The 19896-nt window shown below is 35.3% G+C and overlaps 1 protein-coding gene and 1 pseudogene across 1 annotated transcript; both read right to left on the bottom strand.

The window, feature by feature from the left end:
* Nucleotides 1-3797: 3797 nt before the first annotated feature.
* Nucleotides 3798-5019, bottom strand: LOC149010196 (protein TAPETUM DETERMINANT 1 pseudogene; annotated as a pseudogene).
* A 2821-nt stretch (nucleotides 5020-7840) lies between these two features.
* LOC149010195 (putative protein phosphatase 2C 33) lies at nucleotides 7841-14297 on the bottom strand. Its single transcript, XM_089161631.1, has 5 exons — nucleotides 13019-14297; nucleotides 12067-12456; nucleotides 11865-11982; nucleotides 9820-10043; nucleotides 7841-8911 (listed from the first exon to the last, which is right to left on the bottom strand). The coding sequence occupies exons 1-5, from the start codon at nucleotides 13259-13261 to the stop codon at nucleotides 8414-8416; spliced, it is 1473 nt and encodes a 490-aa protein (XP_089017757.1). The 5' UTR covers nucleotides 13262-14297; the 3' UTR covers nucleotides 7841-8413.
* Between the last annotated feature and the right edge of the window lie 5599 nt (nucleotides 14298-19896).

Here is a 19896-nt window from a genome sequence, read left to right as displayed (position 1 = left end):
GGTTGGTGAAAGTTTATCTTGTCTAAAACAGTTTACCTTGGGAAGGCGGTAGCAGCAGTGGTGTAGCCCAATTCACCAGCGTCTCATATGAAATTAGATTACAATAATCCATTCTTGTTGAATTCAAACAAGACTGAGATTTTCTTGTGAAAATTTACCCCCCAGAAGAAAAAAATTAGTGAAAATTTATTGAAGAACTGACCTTATACAGGCTAGATACTGATTAAACTGAAGCACCACCTTCAAAGCCAACTGGGACTAAGGAGTGTGCCATAACAGACCTTTCAATATTAGGCAAATTTACGAAGTTCAAATGATTTCTGAAGATTGAAGATATGATTACATAATATCATAATATCAACTTCCTTTTAAAATGCATATCAAATTTACATGAAACATCTCTTCCCCGAGTTTTCACAACTTGAGAAAGAAAACATTTTCTGGAGTTTCTGCATCTTAAATCCTCAAAATGTGGATTGTTTAACTTATTATGAACGAAAAAATTGAGATTTAAGAAAGCTTATCTGTTAAGTGGCATATTAACTTTCTCATCTCATGCCTTTTCAAAATCTCATAAAATATGTAAGATTCTATGAAAAAATATGAAAATTAATTAAATGGGACTCATATTTAACATTTTTCTACAAATTTCTTTCATTTCCTTCTCTTTTCCCTCATCCTATTATATATGGGACTCACATATTTATTTGTTCTACCCATTTTTTCCCATGCAACCCTAATGAATTATCAAATAGGTTCTTTGTTTTTTGTTTGAGCAGATGTCAAATATTCTTTTATTATGTAGTTACATACTTTTATAGGAGGCAACATAGACATAGTGGTTGTCCAACGAGGTACTATGCATAATACGATCATGCGTTAGACGATTCACACGCACTTACCATCTATTTGTTTTAGATTTTAAAAATCTTATTTCTACCTTATTGTTTATCGACTCACCTCGTTTCTCATATCATGGTTCATGCCTTAAAAATGGTGGTTTTTACTGCTCCTTTCCAATGGATGTAATGAAGAAATAAAATTGGAGTGCTATGTACACATAAATTACATATATATATATATATATATATATATATATATATATATATATATATAAGTTGAATATTTGAGCACAACCCAAGCACAACAACACAATTACTAATAGCCTGTCATGTGGGCCTCCCACTGAAGGCAACCCTATAAGCTTTCGCTTTCGCATCTCTCTAAAATTGCAGTCATTGTAAAATCTTTGGTTTATTTAATCATCAGTGACTCTCAAGCACACGAATTATAGAAGCAAGCCCAACAGCCACTCCAGCAGCAATAATGGAAGCGGCAAAAATCAGTGGGTTCATTAACTCCTCACACTAAAATAAAGAAATGGTTAATGATACAATCAACCAATGAATTGTGACTTAACCATGGGCCTTCTTCCTCCACGTGGCATTGCTCCATCAGGCTTTCGCTCATTGCAAAAAATTCCCCATGCTGCCTCGCGTAGGAGTCTGGGTCGTCTCTCAATCCCAGTATAGAGACGCCTTGGTGGTAAAATGGTAGACACATCGAAATCTCGTGCTAAAGAGCGTAGAGGTTCGAGTCCTCTTCAAGGTATAATATTGAGAACGCTTATTGAATGACTAATTCAATGTTAGGCATAATGAGTATAGATCCCTCAAAAAAAAATCTCTTTTCATCCTATGAACTTTAAGGTGTATGAAGTTTCATATTTGCAAACTCCCATCTTTTTTGTATCGACTACAAAATCCTAAATTGTAGAAAACAAAAATGACTATAACTTGTAATTCTAAGGTATCGCCCACCAAATCCAAGCCTAAACACGCTAAGTCAGACTTCCAGTAGAGGCCTTCCTGTTTGTAGGGGAGCTTTGTGCATAAGATGTGTCATTGCTTACTCGTTTCCATTGAATCGAGATAATCATTTCACAAGGGTAGTGTATTTTCATGCTTTTTTACCACACATTCAGGTAAGAGACCTTCTTTGGCAATCCCTTTTTTTTTCCACACATACGTACAACTGCATGAATAGTTGGATTGCTGTTCAATTGATTTCTCCATGCTCATCAATGGCTTTGGTATCAACAAGAAAAACACTCCTCACCCCCAACAGTTGCTTATTTTAATTTCTATTCCATCCAGTGATCTATTTTTAATACTTCATAATTTCAAGCCAACATCGAGTGCCAAAGAAAAAGTTCAACTTTTGACCAAGTGCCCAAAGTGCCATGTATGCCCTGTATCTTTTATGTGCAGATCTTCTCCACCTAACTGTTCGATTTTTCATTATGTAATCTTCACACATGAACCTGCCTGTGTACTACGAACTGGCTTATGTCAAATCAACTGTAAGTGATAGTGGACAGCCCGACTGAGTGAAGAGAATCTAGACTCGTATTTTCTTTGGAAACATATATGCCATGCATTAAGTCAAGAAAAACATGTAGCGGCAACATCATTAGGCATACTAGGTAGGAACGTATATGTCTACATAAAGTCAAGAGAAAATGCAAGGGATACGAAGGTTACTTGCTATACGAAGGTGGATTTAGCCATACAAAGGTTACTTTTCCATTTACGTCACCTTCCTTAAAACACATCAAAAAACCAAAGTTTGATGCGAGGGGCAAAGAGCCACGAGGGGGCATGTGTATAGTAACAAATACCTTTATGGCAAAACTAATTACATGTTTGCTTCTATAACCCCAAGGGGTAGCTCAATTGGCAAACGATCGACACTTTCACATAGGAGGTCATTCCCTTGGGGCCAGAGGCGAGGCTCTGCCTTATACCTAATAACTACCCTACTTATGGAGTCGTCAAAATACGCATAAACTAACCCGAACAAACCTCAATTACAAATGAGGAAAAAAAAAATTGCTAGCTTCAATCTTGTGTAAAGCTATTGGAAAATCTTTTGTGCCTTATTATTTTTGCATACGAGTTCCACAATTATAATTTTGTTATCTTCTAATGAAGATGAATATCTTTTCTTTATCTACGACCACATGTTTAGTGCCTTAACGCACCCTGTCGACACTTCTTTCTCAACACCACATTTCTTAGCAACTTTGATTTGTTAATAAACTTGTACTACTCATTCTATCTAGTAATTCCTTATGACAAACATTTTTTTCACGTTCAATTTCTTGGAAGACTGGTCATGGAGATTTTAGTATACAGGAAAGGATAGCCCAATAGAAGCAAATGGACCAAAGCTTGCATGCTTTCGTCGTATCTCTCTTAATTGCAACCATCGGATTTGAACACATGCTTTGAAACCAAACTTAAGTTTTAAACCATATCCAATGGTCCCAAATATCCAATGCATATTAGTTTAAATTTTCAAATCAGTTAATATATTTTTTTAAGTAAATCAAAATTTCAAATCAGATTTATAGTTATAAAAATCAATATTAAAAAAGATCATCTTGTCTTTGATAACTTATAACTTGTTTGGTGTGCTTTTATCTAAAACTAAAATTTATAGAATTACTTTGAAATCAAAACTCATCAATGAAAAGATTTCCATCAAATGATCAGTGTATCAGTGATAGAACAGTGTGGAATACAACCTCTACAAAACCAATTCAGCAGCATTTTGTCTCTATTATGTCTACTTGAATTTAAAGTCAAAATCTAATCAAATTGAAACTTGAAACTTTGGCTCAAATATAACCAAACACGGCCCAAAATTTGCAATAAATTCATATTATTAACTAAGACCATATGAATTTAAACATAAAAACATGAATCCATAGAGTTGGAGTTGTTGTTGCTGCTTCATTTGGAACAGGTAGCAGAAGCAACTTTGAGTTCATATGGAAAACTATTGGCATACGTGAAGCTCAGGAATTTTAAAGGTGGAAGAGGATTGCCTGCATTGACAAGGCAGTCATTGATGGCAATACGCTTGAACAGTTTTGGATCAATGAGTCGAACTGAAGCAAAACTTCCACAGTAAAGATGAAGATTGGAGACGGAGCAGTCCATGCATGAATTTATTATCTGAACGATGTATGTTGGGATACCATTAGGAAGTGGGTTTCCAGGTCCTTGATTCACATGTATCTGCTCTTCACAGTGAATGTCACCTTCATCATAGCCAAAGAGAGACAGATTGATATTATCAGAAGTGACAAAAAAAAAAAAAAAAAAAAAACAATGCATGATTCAACAAGATTGAACAGCTTACAAGGTGGTAAGGGTGCTCAGGTTGAACACTCAAGCTTGACATGAACATGACTTACTCTCAGGGCTAGAATTTAGAGCTCAGACCGACTTGGGCTCAAGATTGACGGCGATGTTCGAGCTCGTTAGACAAACTTGAACCCCCTAATTATAATGCAGAGAAGGGTGGCATAGTAATGGTGCATAACGGAATAAGGAAATTTTTTTTTGAACTAGGTTCCGAGGGGTTTGCACTTTTGACGGCGATGTTCGAGCTCGTTAGACAAACTTGAACCCCCTAATTTCTTTTGTTGAGCAACCCTTCTGGATTTGAAGAAGTATTTATTGCAATAGATGACCAAACATCTCCCTCATATACTCAAAGAAAAGAACTAGTGATTTGATGATTATCAAAAACTAATTACCTTCTATGGTATAGATTCTAAATCTGCAATTGCTAAGATTAGTATCATTGATCTTGAATAGACCAAGCAGTATCAGAAAGTGAAATTTTCTATGGATGTCATTGATCCAGATCATTATAAATTTGGTTACTAAATTTCATTACCTGCACGAGCAATCGTGATATTTTCAGTTTGAGTGATTGTTCTTCCAATGTCCATGCTCTTAACCATCACTAATGAGTGAGAAACCTCTGCAAAAAAAGAAAAAATTAGAAGCACAAAACTAAGACTGGAACCATTGGAGCCATCAAAGATGGCTAAACTTATAAAAACTAAATTAATACTTAACCAGAGAAAAAGAGGAGCAGAAGACTGAGAGTGAAAGCCACTGAAGCCATCAAAGATATCTGCTGGCTGCTCTTCATCACCATTGATCTTCTTTTAAATCCTTTTAGGATCACCTCTATAAGATCAAATGAAATGTTAAAAGTCAAAAATGGATCATGCAGATTTGGGGAAGGAGGAGAAATGTAGAGATGGAGAAACAGTGGCAACCATGCTCACTTTGTAACCAAGCAGGTTTTTTCTACAATCTGTGCTAGAGGTTCAGAGTGACTTACATGCATGGAGTTGGGTCAGATATAGCTGGCCCCAGCTAATATTTTCTTGGCCAAGAAATTATTTGGTGAATTTTAGGTAAGAAATTATGTTTTCTGGCACAAATAACTAATTACTTTTTTCCATTAAGACTAGATCAGTAGCATAGTGTTTGTACCTGGTCTCAATAGCAGACAAAGACAAAGGAAGAGGGTTGGTGTCTCAAGTTAGTAATCAACACTGAAAAACCTTATCTCTTTTACATGAATTCTAGAATTTTTTTTTCTCTTTTTTGGTAGAAAATCCTACAATCTTAATAACAAGTGTTTTGATAGTTATTTCCCAACTTCCAAAAACTCTCTCCTTTCCTAATCATTGGATCTGAAGTATTTAAGAGTTTCTGTTATATTCTTATCCGAATTCTTATACCCGATTTGGAAGATGGCCCAACATCGACATATTTTGGTGGGCGATCCCAATGACTAGCTTTCGGAGATCTGTGGTGAAAGTAGAGGGTTTGGGCATCATTGATCTCGGTCTGTGGGTGTGCGGGAGTGGAGCCTCAATGGTATGGTACAATCCAACCCAATGGATCAACTTGTTTACTTGATTGGAGTCTATATATATACTAGTTAGAACATTCATGTGCAAATGCACGTAGATTTCAACATTTATTTCGAATAGATAAAAAAACGCAAAGTCAATTTTCTAGTGGTAATCAATATTTAATTTTGATTTCGTTTTTTAGAAACAATTGTAGTACTTGTGAATTGAAAATATTAAGAAGAAACAATTGTAATACCCATGAATTTGAGATATTAAGATTGACGTTGATATAAATGCAACAGATAAATAAAAGGTCCAACAATTTATAAGGAAAAATAAAAAAATACAAGAAAATTAATGGATAAAATATGACATTTGAATAAAAATAAAGGATACAATAGTCAAAGAAAAGATTTACAGCAAAAGAGGATTATATGATTTTATATAATAATATGATGTATACATCAATAAAGATTTTGAGTGAGAATTCGTATAACACCGTTCTTGATGATTGAGTGTAAGATCTCCTTCTGTTATTCTTTTATATAGTAAAAAATTCTTCTTCTTCGTCTGTAAACATAACATACCGCATTAGAGTGTGAACCATGTTAAATATCTCTGTGTTATCATTTTGTTTCTATTTCGATTCGTTATTTCGTAGTGTTTGGTGGTCTTTGCATGATCCACCTCTGTACTTCCCGGCCTAACGTTCCCAAGTTAGACTTCAAGGCTTCTACCTGCGCTGCCTCCCGGTCCTTCTGAGTTCCAAGGTCAAACCCTTTGACTCACTCCGGTTTAGCTCATTCAAAATGGATGTTCTGGTTGGCCCATGATTCTTGACCGAGCTAAGTTAACTTAGCGTAAAATGGTGAAACGTACGTATCGTTTTCCTTTCCCATTACAAACCTCTTGGTTTTTTATGTTCTCTTATATTTTAAGTGACATGACTCTGGTGTACCTTTTAGTTTGATTAGAAGATACATCACCATAATGTGAGCCACGAGAATGACTATTCTCTTACCACTTTGTCATCTCGGAATGAGAATCATAAGAGGTCTTGGGTTCAACTTCAATACTTCGCATTTAATGCGCAGTCTTGGAGCGAAGCACGAGCTGCGTACAGGGTGGTTGAGGTCAAAATTTCGACTACTCATTTTGCATTTTTCTTGTTATAGTTGAAAAAGTTAAAAAAAACAAAAAACAAAAAACAAAAAACAAAACAAAAAACAAACAAAACAAGTGGTCGAGATTTCGACTTAAACCACTTGTTCTATTCTCACTGACCACAGCTCACTGTTATACATTAATTACACAACACTGAAGTTCTATCCCAGGACCTGATAGCTAAGTCGAATAAATTTATGAAAGCAAATTTCCCTTGTAAATCAACCAAGAGAAACATATCGTGACAGCCAAAATATCTTCAATGTGAGAGCTTCATTTTCCTCCACAATACTATGGGTGTGATGTCCAAATCATCATCTATTATTTTATTAATTTTAACTAAAAAATTCAACCAAAAATTAACCCAATTCATTGCCTAAATAGATACATCTTGAATGATTGGCTGAGACCTCAACTAAAAATTAAATAAAAACAATGTTAACACATGGTTCATGTGATTCCTTTGACCTATTAATAAATTATATACCATTTGTCCTTTATTCCTCATGTGGACAAACAAGATCTCACAATCTATCCAGGCTTTGATTGTGTGGTGATGCAACACTTACATTATTCAAAAGATATAAATGCATGATTTAATGTTTTTTTATTTTTTTTTGCCAACCCCGGTTTCCAAGGCTTTGTCCTGACTAATCCGGTATTCGACCCGAGTCGCCAAATAAACAGCTTGAGTGACTTTTAACAAGATTGTCTCTTAAAATATCAATTTATTTTCGAAGAGTGTATTACTATTTCTAACAGTTACCAATTAAAACATGAGTTAACATCTTACCCTTTGAGGGTAAAATTAATTTTGTGCTCTCCTTATACATTTTCATCATATATTAAAAAAGAGGTTAACCTCTTAATTCTAATAACAAAAACTCGAAGTGTACCTTTCTCTTAACTTGTGACGTAAAAGTGCGAAAGAAACACAAAACATACACGTATTAGGACCGAAGACTGGTTAAATATTCGAGTTTCATTTAACAATGACTAGAACATGATAGCCATACAAATCCTTTGAAAGTGTAACCTGAAGCATGCCATTGAAGAAAATTATAAGTATGGCTAAATGATGAGAGCTCAACTTGGTTCATGCAGTTGTTCATGACGCTTCAATATCACAAAATTATTATTAACATGAAGATAAGACATAACACTATTCCCAAAAGACCAGAACAAGAAGTAGATGAGAAACCCCCCCACCTAAGGAGAAACCAAAAGAACCTGTAACAGTAAATTCTTTTTACAAAACTTTCATATCTTCTACCCAGATATATAATAGAGAAAGGAGGTTTCTCCAGACACGCTAATAAAGCCCGGCCACCCCTCCCAACCAAAATAAACAAATGATGGCCCCCCTACAAACACTTCCTTTCTGTAGCAAGGGTGATCATAAATAAATTAAACAACAAAGAAAAAGAGAACAGCAAGATACATGTGATTTTGGTGATGCTTTGACAATTTTGATGATGATGTGATGAAGAAAACTGAAACCAAAATTAACACCTTCAATCATTTCCGAGTCTTTTTACCTCCGGTGTCCTTTTTATCCTCCGGTCCAGCAACAAACCTCGGAAGAGTTAACAGTGTGTTCACCCGTGAAACACCTTCAAGGGCAGACCACTCGTCCCCTATTCCAGTCAGCGGTGTAGCTTCATTCGGGGTTTCTTCCTCCTCTTCTTCCTCGGGCTCGATCTCAGGACCTGTTCGTACTGTTCCTGATCGATTCAGATTCAGGCCAACTGAGCTCTGAGGCTGTTTTTTTCCATGACTAGTCTCATGTTGGTCAAATGACGCTGACTGTGAAGCTTTGGAGATGGAAGAGCTAGAATTATCCAAGTTGGAATCAAGGAAGAGGCATACTACTGCACAGTCATCAATCTTGGAGGTGGGGTATTTGTATTTCCATGCACGAACTGCTGTCTCGACCAAGGCTCGAGCAGCTGCAGAACGTGCTGGCGCTGCTGCCACTATGTCTACAACTTCTTTGTTTGATAGCACATCCCAGACCTGCCGAGAGTGCAAGCAAACAATGAATTTGGAGTAAATCAAGTGCATAAAAAATCTGGTCCATGGCATACAGCAGCGATCACCAAGACTAAATCAGCATTCCACAGTTCAAATCTGTGCAAGTACAAGAAAAACCATCATCTCTTAAATATTTAATCCCCCACCAAAAGTTTAAGAAAATAATAAGAAAAAAAGAGATCTACTGATGAAGAAGGTAAGATCACCAATCGCTCTAAATCACATGAAATCCGCTCATACTTCCTGTACTGATTAGACATTAATCAAAAATTTTGTACCACTACCAAATAATTACTATAAAGACCGAGCTGGAGGTTCAAGCATAAAGCCCAATATGCTAGCTGTTATTTCTCTTTTTTATCCTTTCTTTTCATGAAAAAAGCTAGCAAAACAAATGAACCATGCAGTCTATAAAAAGCTCTGCCACATGCCTCGTTTTTATATGGACGTAAAGGCAACTACTGAAGTCCATTGACAGCCTGCTGCAGAATCGGTGGATTTATTAGATCCCATAGAACTGGCAAGCTTCCAAATAGAAACAAATGCTGCAAAGTCTTCCAAATATCAGGCTCTGTCTTAAAGTTCATGTAGCAATTTCATCTGTGGAAAAGAATTTATTGCATGACTAAAAACTAATAGGCAGTTGTTGATCTCTCAGCCGACTACACGCACAAGTCAGTACCAGAAAAACAATACAACCACAGTACATATGTATGAAAAGAATATTGTGTAATACACAAGAAAATAAAGGAAGGAATTAAAAGTCACATCTCAAAACGTCATGTAATGAGAAGGATTATCAGCACATTACACATAAACGCACACACTACTGTGACCAAACAAAATAGAGAACAAGGAATAAAAGATCAAGATTTTGATCTGTCTCTTACCCCATCTGTAGCCAACACTACAAATTCATCCTTCTCAGTAATGCGTCGATAAGAGATCTCTGGCACCGAGATCAAACCAAAATCCTTGAGGCAGAAGTCCCCAAAAGCCCGTGCCATTGCAAGACCAGGGGAGTCACTGTGAGGCAGCCACACTCGAGAAACATCAGGCTCATCCTGAAGGGAAAAAACCCTCCCTTTACATTTTCTGATCCGTTCAGCTTCCGCTAGAAGCAAAAATAAAAGATGGGAAAAAGAGTTTGAGAAAACGAACTTGAACCATATTTGAATTAAAGCATAAAGACTTGCACTTTTATTTCCCCCCCACAATCCTAGTCTATAATGTAATTTGTTATTCTTTACACAATTTGCATGTTTAGTTAAAACATATTATTTTCAGTACATATTATAAGGGAAGAAATAGCTGTTTTACATGAGATAAGCAGGAAGGGAAGAACCGTTGAAAGAGGGAGATAATTGTGGTTACATCTCACTAATGCTCTCCCATTATCATCTTATTTTATCTGGCTTCCTTGTTTATTGGATTTGAAGTTACCAAATCCGATTCTTAGAAAACTAGAAAAGATAAAACAAGGAATGAGCAAGTTAGAGATAATTTTGGTTTAGCTTCCAATACACCCCCCCCCCCAAAAAAAAATGCTTGAGATGGCATGAATATGCACAGTAGATACATTTGAATAGTGATAAAGAACTATATGGTACAGACTCAAGGCTCTAAAAGAGCCATATGCAAGAAGTGTTGAGTAAAAAACACGTACAGCATGGGAGTGATAACATGTATGGCTTTGAATAGAGATGGTTGGTATAAGGAGGATCAATGTATCCATGATTTTAGAAATCAGTATTAGTCTAGGCCATACAGATTGGCCATGTCAGTCCATACCTCAAGGTTTTGACCTCAATTTTCTTAAAAAATCGATTCTGAGGGTGGTTTTCCCCTTACTGCAAACTGTTACGGATATACGGTCGGCGAAGTATCAGTGCCAGCCTCAGCTGATAACTATGAGGCTAATCTGATACCAATATTTAAAACCAGGAATGTAACTGAATCCAATTATTTGAGACAAGCTGAGTTGAGTTGAACAGAGTGATACAACAAACATTAAAGAGATCAAACAACATAAAGGTAGAGAAAAGTGACTCAGAACGCAGTAATAGAAAAATATGAATACCCTAGGCTTGACAACTATAATTACCTTAAGCATGGCTTAATGGTGGAATATATAATTCATGTAGCCAGCCCCATCAATTTTGGAGAAGGCTTAGTTGAGTTAAATTGAATTTAAATAAGATTTGTGGGTTCACATTTGCTGGGTTACTCTGTATGAACTAAGATGTCCCACTCAGTTCTACAAAACAGATCAAGTGTCTAGTTGATCTTCAAAATTGATGTAGCCAGCCCCATGGATGCTATGGCTACCATTCAAGTGTCTAGTCAATCTTCAAATCTTGAGCTAATTTTAAGCAAGAGCTTTAATTAGATAAGTTAAGTCACTTCTTGTTTCAGAAGGATAAGGAACACATAAGAAGATGAAAATTGGCAATTTTTCACGTTCATTTTTCTGTCATACCTTTTAAATTGATAATACATTATCTCTGGAAGAGAACCAAGTAAATATGCCATCCGGCTTTATGTGCATTATTCTATCATACATTATTAACAAGATAACTCAACTGGAAATTGCTCCCAATTCTTCAATGCAATCAGTCACATACAACCTTTGCCTCTTTTAGGCTTCTACACATTATATGTTTTGCCAATCCTATACATCTCACAACAAAGCAAAATTTTGTTGGATTTCTCATTTGATCACTCTATACAGTCAAGTCAACCAAGAAGCATTTCCTTTTGATGGAGCAACAAACGAGTACTTAACATTAGATGTATGTAGTTTAAATAAAGGCTAGCTTGTTCTAGGCAGTAATATTATTTCTGTACCAAAGCAACCACATATAGAACTCTGGATGCACTAAGACGACAAGAGATTAAAGGAGTTTGCTAACACATTCGTCATAGAGAGATATACCTGGAAGATTTGGTTTGAGGTCCACAGTCAGCTGAACAGCGACAAGTGTTTCGTCTTGATCCCTTGTACCAAGTATTGCTCTGGAGTCCCCAACATTTCCAATAATAAGATCCTGACCCTAAACACAAAAACTAAGACATCTGAGACCTGGAAAGACCATAGCTGACGTCTGTTAAATTAGAATTTCTCAAGCACATAATACCTGCTTGATCAGGGTTACTGCAGTTGTCCCACTACAGAAACAATCAATGTTGGGGTGCAGCTTCAGTTCCTTATCCATAACTTTGAAAGCCTTTAAAAATGACTCTCTCAGTGTTAGAAAACTATCTGGGTGCTTCCCCTTCTCTTCAAGATCTATAGATTCCCTGGATGCCTCATCAAGACATAAAAATGAAGAATCTTCAGAATTCAGGCTTCCCAAGACACTGCTGCTGAGTTCTCTGGATACTTCCTCGCTGCCTACGTTTACTTCCCAGTGGGCGCCTAGCTTCAATGGAAGAGAGTCTCTTACTCTCCTTGCAACCATATGACCATAGGGACCATGACCGTCAAAAACACCACAGAAGACTGTGTCTGTTCTCGAAGCAAAATTCTATAGATAGAAAACAACATATTTCTGAGAAAATGGATTTCTGTTGGCTATACAGGAATATGGTAATGATACTAAATCAGAACTAAAACTGGTAAATATTTGTTCATGCATAACGCTATGTGGGGAGAAAAAGGGAAACATGCGTTCAAAGAGGAAATGAGAATATTAACTTTTTCCTTTGGAAATGAACTCGCAGTATAAATTTCCCTAAGAATGACCAAAAGCTGAAAGCACGATTTTGAAAACTTCATATATAAAAGGAGAAAATTTCTCTTAACCGTGACTGAAAACTCGGCCCAATCTCAAATTTTATAAAAATAATCCAGGATTTAGATAAGAAGATAAGCAAAGCATGTTGTCAGGTGACACCCATGTAAAGGCAAATAATACAAAAGCAACGAAGTTCCAATTCGGGATAAACTGAGCACAAATTTCAACGTTTCTGTATTCATCTGACCTCTATTCCAACAAATTAAGATAACCCACACAAAATCGATATCTTAAAATGGAAAACAAGAAGTTCAACGACAAAGCTTGTCGAAATGGTAAATTAAAAAAATACCTCCCAAACGATCATAGCATCTTGATTGGTTCCTTTCCTGCCCTGTTGAGTAAATAGAGAAGCAACTTCGTTAGCCCCATTTAAATATAGTCTCCCTGGAGTCTTACGTAGCTGCTCATCCCTCCTGGAATCGAACGAAGAACTTCGCATCCCACGCCTCCTCCTTCCGGGCTTCCTCCTCGCTTCAGAAGTCGGCGAGCCAGGGAGACCACTCCTCCCATCCACCGACAAGCAGGACCCCATCTTCAGGGCCCTGATAATGTTCAGTAGGCACTCCAGAACAGCAGTAAACTACAACACTGCTTTTCAATGAGCGGTTCCGTAAGAAACAAATCTGAAACTCGGCTTTGCTCTTCCCAACACAAGGCAACTCAAAGCTCTCCAATTGAGTCAATTCGAATGGAAATCAAACATTCAACCAGAAAAAGAGAATTTCGGATCGAATCAGATCCAATCCCACCCTCCAAAAAGGAAATTTTGCAGCACACCCAATTTGAAAAGCAGATTTTTTTTGGGGGGTTCTCTAGAAGTCCTGAATTGCCGCCCACGAAATTGCACTGTTTCAATTACTTTCTTTATTTTATTTTTCTTTTTCTTTTTCCAAATCGCTGGATCAAAAAGTCCCAACTCCCAACTGACTTTTTGTACAAAGCAAAACTCGGTAAAGGCAAAGAATCATTTTATGCTAAAACAATTAGCCTTTAAAACTACTCCTTTTCTCCACCAGAAAGCTTTCAGACCCAAAAAAAAAAACAAAATTTGTAAGGAACACAAAATCCTAGGGATCTCGACGCCGGCTTATTCACGATAAAAGATAAGCCTATCCATCAAGATTAACGAAATCATAACGGAACAGGTTCTAATCGCTTTCTGGACCAAAGAGAAAAATCATTCACAGTTAAGAACCAGATACAAAAATCACATGAACGGCAAGAATTACAAACAAGATCAATAAAATATCCACAGAGATCAAAGAAAGGAAAATACAGAACCGAAACACGAACTTGAACTGACAGGGATGAAAGAAAACAGAGATACAACCACAGGAACCGAGGGATCCATCGCTGTATTCACAAGAATCAAATCACAACCCGAAATTGAAAAGAAAGAAACAAAGAAAGAGGTGAAATAGAAGGATTTGTAGAGACGATTTGAGATACGAAAAAGAGAAAAAGAACAAGAGAGCTTCGCTTTCAACCTTCTGGATGATTGACCCGCTCGAGATTCCAATACCAATTCTATGGTTTCTCTTTCTTTCCCAAATTAAATAAATTACTTCTACACGCCCATCTCAATCTCAATCGTTTTAAATTTTCGTTTTTTTGGAATTGGAAAAGAAAGACTCAAGTTGATCCCATTGTGTTCGTTCTCATTGGGTCCCACATTGGTGTAAAAGGTCTATGACCTCTTGTCTCTGATACCATTTCTTTAGAAAAATTTTGAGTGAAATCCGTGAGCTTGACCTATATTTATCCCCCCAAAAAAAAAGGATTTTACACTTTCACCTGAATTTATAATTGAAAAAAACTTTTATTTTACACTTTTGTGATTTTGACATCAATTGTAGATGTGCTTCTCGCATAGTGGTAGTAGCTTTCTCGCATAGTGGTAGTAGCTTTTCACGTAGAGACACTAAGACCAAAAGGAGATTTTGGGTTCAAACTTTCTGGCTTTCTACTCAAATTCCATCCACTGGTAGTGGTGGAGCCACATTGGACTGGGGCCATGGCCTTTCGGATTTTTTAAAATTTAAAATACCACTATCTGACCCCCCCCCCAAAAATTAAAAATAAAAATTTAAGATAAAACTGATGGGTAGAGATGTCATTCTTAATCAGATGGTTACCATTAAACCCTAGTTTTAAGGAATAAAAAAAATTAATTAAAAACTAATTTATGATCCATGAATTTCTCTCATATTTTCATTCATATTTTTTCTCTCCTGAATCTTCTCTTTTATTTCTTTTTATTTCTTTTTCTTTCTTTTTTTTTTTTCTCTCTTTTTATCTCACATATCTCACAAAACATTAGAATAATTAGTAGACATTGGAGTTTTCTTAGGGCCTGTTTGGTTACATGAGTCTAGAGATTTCAAATATCTAGAGATTTCAAATCTATAGATTTCAAATTTATGGAATTATAATTTATAAAATTAAATGTTTGGTTGTGAAAAGAAATCTATAGATTCATCCTAAAAAATTATTTGATTGATGTGATTTTTGTGAACGTGCAAATGTATAGCTTTTTTGAAATCTCTGGATTTCACCCCTTACCCATAAATCTACAGATCCACGTTTTTAGTGTAAAAAGGTGAATCTCTAGATTTCATGAATCTAGAGATTTTTACAACCAAACAGGTATAATTCTCAGATTCATGAATCCAGAGATTTGAAATCTCTGGATTCATGTAACCAAACAGGCCCTAAAGCAATTTAAATCTCATTAGAATTCAGTCATTGTTTTTATTAGATGTAGTCATAATCATTGATTTTTTTTAATCCCTAAACTTTCTCCCAAAATTTCAATCCTTATTAATAGAAATTTAAATCTCATTTAGAATTTCAACCATTAATTTTATCAAATCTAATTCTTAATCTTTAATTTTATTTTCAATCCCTATTAATAGAAATTTAAATCACATTTATAATTTCAACAATTAATTTTATCAAATCTAATCATAATCCTTTAATTTTAATTTTGAATATCTAAACTTTCAAGTCCTATTAATAGTGATTTAAATTTTAAATTTCATTAGTTCAATTTTTAGAATTTCAGCCATTAATATTATTATATCTAATCAAATTCATTGATTTTTTTCTTTTTTACTTCATTTATGAAAATTGATTGTTTTTTCCAGTTTAGTTAATTGACTTCAAATCTATCTTTTTTCCTACAATTTCTCCCACAATTTCTTTTCTACCTTTTTCTTTCATGATTTTTAAAATTTTTCCCCACATTTTAGCCCGTATGCTTTATTTCAATATATTTTTTATAATTTACTTCTAATTTTGTTATCTATATTTAGTCCTCCTATTAATTTACCTAATTTTTTTTTTAAAATTCACATCAAAATATAATAAAATAATTCAGAGGTGGGTGGGTCCCGCATTGGCCCAAATAATATGTATGGTAAAAAGACATTAGTGCTTGTCCGATGGAGAGGTGATCCAAACTCATTATTCGGCCTCTCCCAATATTCAATCCTGGCTCCGCCCCTGTCCATTGGGTCCTTATAATGGATAAAGGATCCTAACTTTATTGTACTCTAGTTTATCTTTTTCAATTATTGGAAGATTCATTAAAGGCAAATATGTCTTTTCCATTTAAATTGATGGTGCTAAGGACAGTGAACATATGCAATAGAAAATATTCAAGTGGATGCAAACTTATAAATTTGCAGACCCAATGGTGTACATGTGATTTGATCTTAAATTTATTTTGTTTATTCTCTTACTAAAATATTTTACAATGATAAAAAAAAATGGGATCTTATTGTTTCATACTTAATTTTAAAAAAATACATATTAAAGAATAGGCTTTTTTTATTTTTTTTATTTTATTTTTATAGGAAGTTATAATAGTATTAGGTACAAAGACATTTTTAATATAATAAATTTTAGAGTGTATAAACTTAATAGTTTACAAACTAGTTTGTAACTTTAGTCATGATATAGTTTCCTTAGAAGTGATTATTTTAGGTACCTAAGTTCAATCATAAATAAAAGATGTGATATAGAAGATGAGATTTTCCAAACAATTAAAATAGGGCGGATGAAGTAGAGAAGTATGTTCAGGGTCTTGTGTGATTGACATATTCCATTAAAGCTTAAAGAAAAATTATATATAACCATCATTCAACCAGCTATGATGTACGGTGCGGAGTGTTGGGCTATTAAAATGAATTATATAGATAAACTTAGTATAATAGAGATGATGAAACCAACGGGGGTTGGTCCAAGTGGTAAGCAGCTTGGTTCGCTTAAGCAAGGTTCCGGTATCGAATTCTTGTGGATGCAAAAAATCCCCGCTGGGAGATTCACCCACCACAACTAGGTGTGCGACGCGGGTCGAACCTCCGGTTTATAAAACCGGGGTTGGCAAACCAAAAAAAAAAAGAGATGATGATGCTAAGATGGGACGAGTGGCAAAACTAAGAAGGATGAGATAATAAATGATGTTAAAACCAGAAGACCAGAGGCACAGTATAGATAGACCAATAACATAATCAAGGAGAAACAAATATATAAAGTATTCTTTATGTCAGAATCACTTACCCGAATGTAGTAGAAGAACCGAAGGAAAATCAGCATGAACTCGAACAGGGTGAGCTGAGGTGTGCGAACAGTACTTTTCCTTAAGGTATTTGAACGCCCTCTTTATGCTGCTGGGTTTGACCTTGACGTTCTCACCTCCAAGATACAACAACTCCTAGACTGAAGGAGATCCAAAGGTAATACACAGCACAGAATGAAGAAAACAAAAAATGGAATTTTTTCTAACACTAGATTTTTGAATTTCTGTTTTTCACCAAAAATCGAGTGATGCTTTGTTCAAAGCTTAATATTCTATTAATAGGCTCGTATGGACACCTTCAGAGAGCTACATTTGTACGTAAGTTCACCTGCAAGAGTTGTGACTGTATGATCAATCACCTCTCTACTGCAAAACCCAAACTCGGGTTTTCTAGATCCACGACCCCAAGTCCCATCATAGACACTTAATATTGGTTATATAATATTATAATGCCCCATGGCTTGATTAGACTAGGGTCTACGAAGCACTACTGCAACCACACCCTACTTGGTCCAACTAGTTGCATGCGTGTGATCCACACATATCTCTCTACCAGCATACACCCCACTTAGGAGCTATATATGTATAGATAATCATATAATCAGTAGCTCCATCCGATGTGGGACTAAACACATATGGTAATCTAAATTACCTAATATGCATCCAGAAGAGTCCTATAGAGTAAGAATAAACAAGAGTCCTAAAACAAAACTAGGGAGATAGAGTTTTAATGATTTTGAAACTTATCTAAATAGTATATTATATTATATTATTATTTTCTTTTAAAACAAAATTCAACAAATGATTATATTAAAGTTGGTCTGAAAATTGCTCTCATAAGTGATAAGTTTCAAGAAAGTTTTTTAAGGTGGCACGACCATGTTCAATGAAGACCTATAAATGTCCCTGTACGGAGAAGTGATATAAAATACATTAAAGGAACCAAAAGAGCTAGAGGTAAACCTAAAATAACCCTTAAGAGAAGTGGTGAGAAAGGACATGCATAGCTTCTACCTTGTATATAGCAAGGTCTCAAACAAAACTGATTAGAAGATAATAATCCATCTAGCTGACCCCATTTAGCTGGGACAAGGCTTATTGTTATTGTTGTTGTTGTATAAACATAAGCAATGTTCGCAATGTTTAAAGTATAGGTCTATATCGTATCGTATCGTATCGTATCGGCCTATACATATCGGTATCGCAAGCCTACTATACTATACAGGCTTATACATATTTAAACTTTTATTTTTTCAAATCGTCTCTTGCGTCTCTCAATGTATTGGCGATACATGCTGATACATTGTGGTATACACTAATACATAACGATACGATGTGATACACAATGATATATACCCATAAGTATCGAATCAGCTAAAAAGAGGGAAAAAGCCTGGTTTCAAGACGAGTTGCAAACTCTTGCATTTCTTACTATTTGTGGCTAGCTCGCCCATTTATATTGAATTTTGTACATGGGGATCAATTTCCTGAATTTGCACATCCCCAAAACTTAGGACAACTTAATGTTTGGACTAAAGAATGTGTTATGTAGAAGAAAACAACTTCCAAACCCCTTAGGCCGTGGACATACACTAGAGAATGCGTTTGGTACCACTTCGAGCAAAGATGTGAGGTGAGACCTTGAATCTTGGAAGCCATGAATTACTTCAGGGCAATCTACAAGCCGTGTAACTAGCAACTGCCAAATAATGGATTGGACACACAAGCCTCTCAATTGAAAGATGATTTTTTATTCTTATGGCCCCATTTTCCTTATTTCTCTTGATAGATTCTAATGTTTTCTATTTAAATTAAAAAATTTTCATATGTATTCTGATAGTTTATATTATATTATTCACCTATCAATACGTATCTAAGTATCTTCGATATGATAAGATAGAAAAAAAATTAAAATATGATAGATGAAGTGGAGAAGTGCGTTCGGGGTCTTGTATGATCAATTTATTTCATTAAAGCTTAGAGGAAAATTTAATAGGACCGTTGTTCTACCAACTATGATGTACATGATAGAGTGTTAGATTGTTAAAAAGAGTCATATAAAGACAATGAGATGAGATTCATGATTGAAATTCTTAATTGTTAGAATAAAATAAAATAAAAAACTAAACCTCACCTTTAAATGTACACGCTGTGACTTGTATAATGCGCAGCATATGCAGCGGAGAGTCGAGATCGAAATCTCGACCGAAATTTCGATCTCGACCGTTGGCTACACCGTGCTGCGCATTTAATACGCAGCACTGAAGCACAACCCATATGTAGAACCTTGAAGCCTCTTTAATAAAATAAAACAAATGAATATACAAATAAATAATAAAGAATTGTTGGATACGTTGTGTAGAACTGACGCTGCCTTTGTAAATGTTTAATCCGTAAAGATTATGGAACTAATTAGAAACTTAATCACTTCATCCATGAATAATTATTGCGTCTAAAAAGCTTAATTAACTGCCACATATGGCCACATGAGGATCCGATCCACATGTGGCCATGAAGATTTGGAAAATTTTAAATTATTGGAAGTACAACTCATGAGGTGTTAAAATGATTAGAATCTGATTAAT

This window comes from Hakea prostrata, chromosome 7 (genome assembly GCF_041222555.1).
Source record: "Hakea prostrata isolate BN-2017 chromosome 7, UWA_Hpros_2, whole genome shotgun sequence".
Taxonomy (NCBI): Eukaryota; Viridiplantae; Streptophyta; class Magnoliopsida; order Proteales; family Proteaceae; genus Hakea; species Hakea prostrata.
Note: the sequence above shows the minus strand (reverse complement) of the source record. Positions and strands in the feature narration are given on the sequence as shown.

Excerpts from the sequence above, each read along its gene's own strand:
- LOC149010195 (XM_089161631.1), bottom strand. The coding sequence starts at position 13,261 with ATGGGGTCCTGCTTGTCGGTGGATGGGAGGAGTGGTCTCCCTGGCTCG. Across the intron at positions 12,457-13,018 it reads ATGCTATGATCGTTTGGGAG|AATTTTGCTTCGAGAACAGA; the intron begins GTATTTTTTTAA and ends TTCTATCTATAG. Across the intron at positions 8,912-9,819 it reads TAGTGTTGGCTACAGATGGG|GTCTGGGATGTGCTATCAAA; the intron begins GTAAGAGACAGA and ends CACTCTCGGCAG.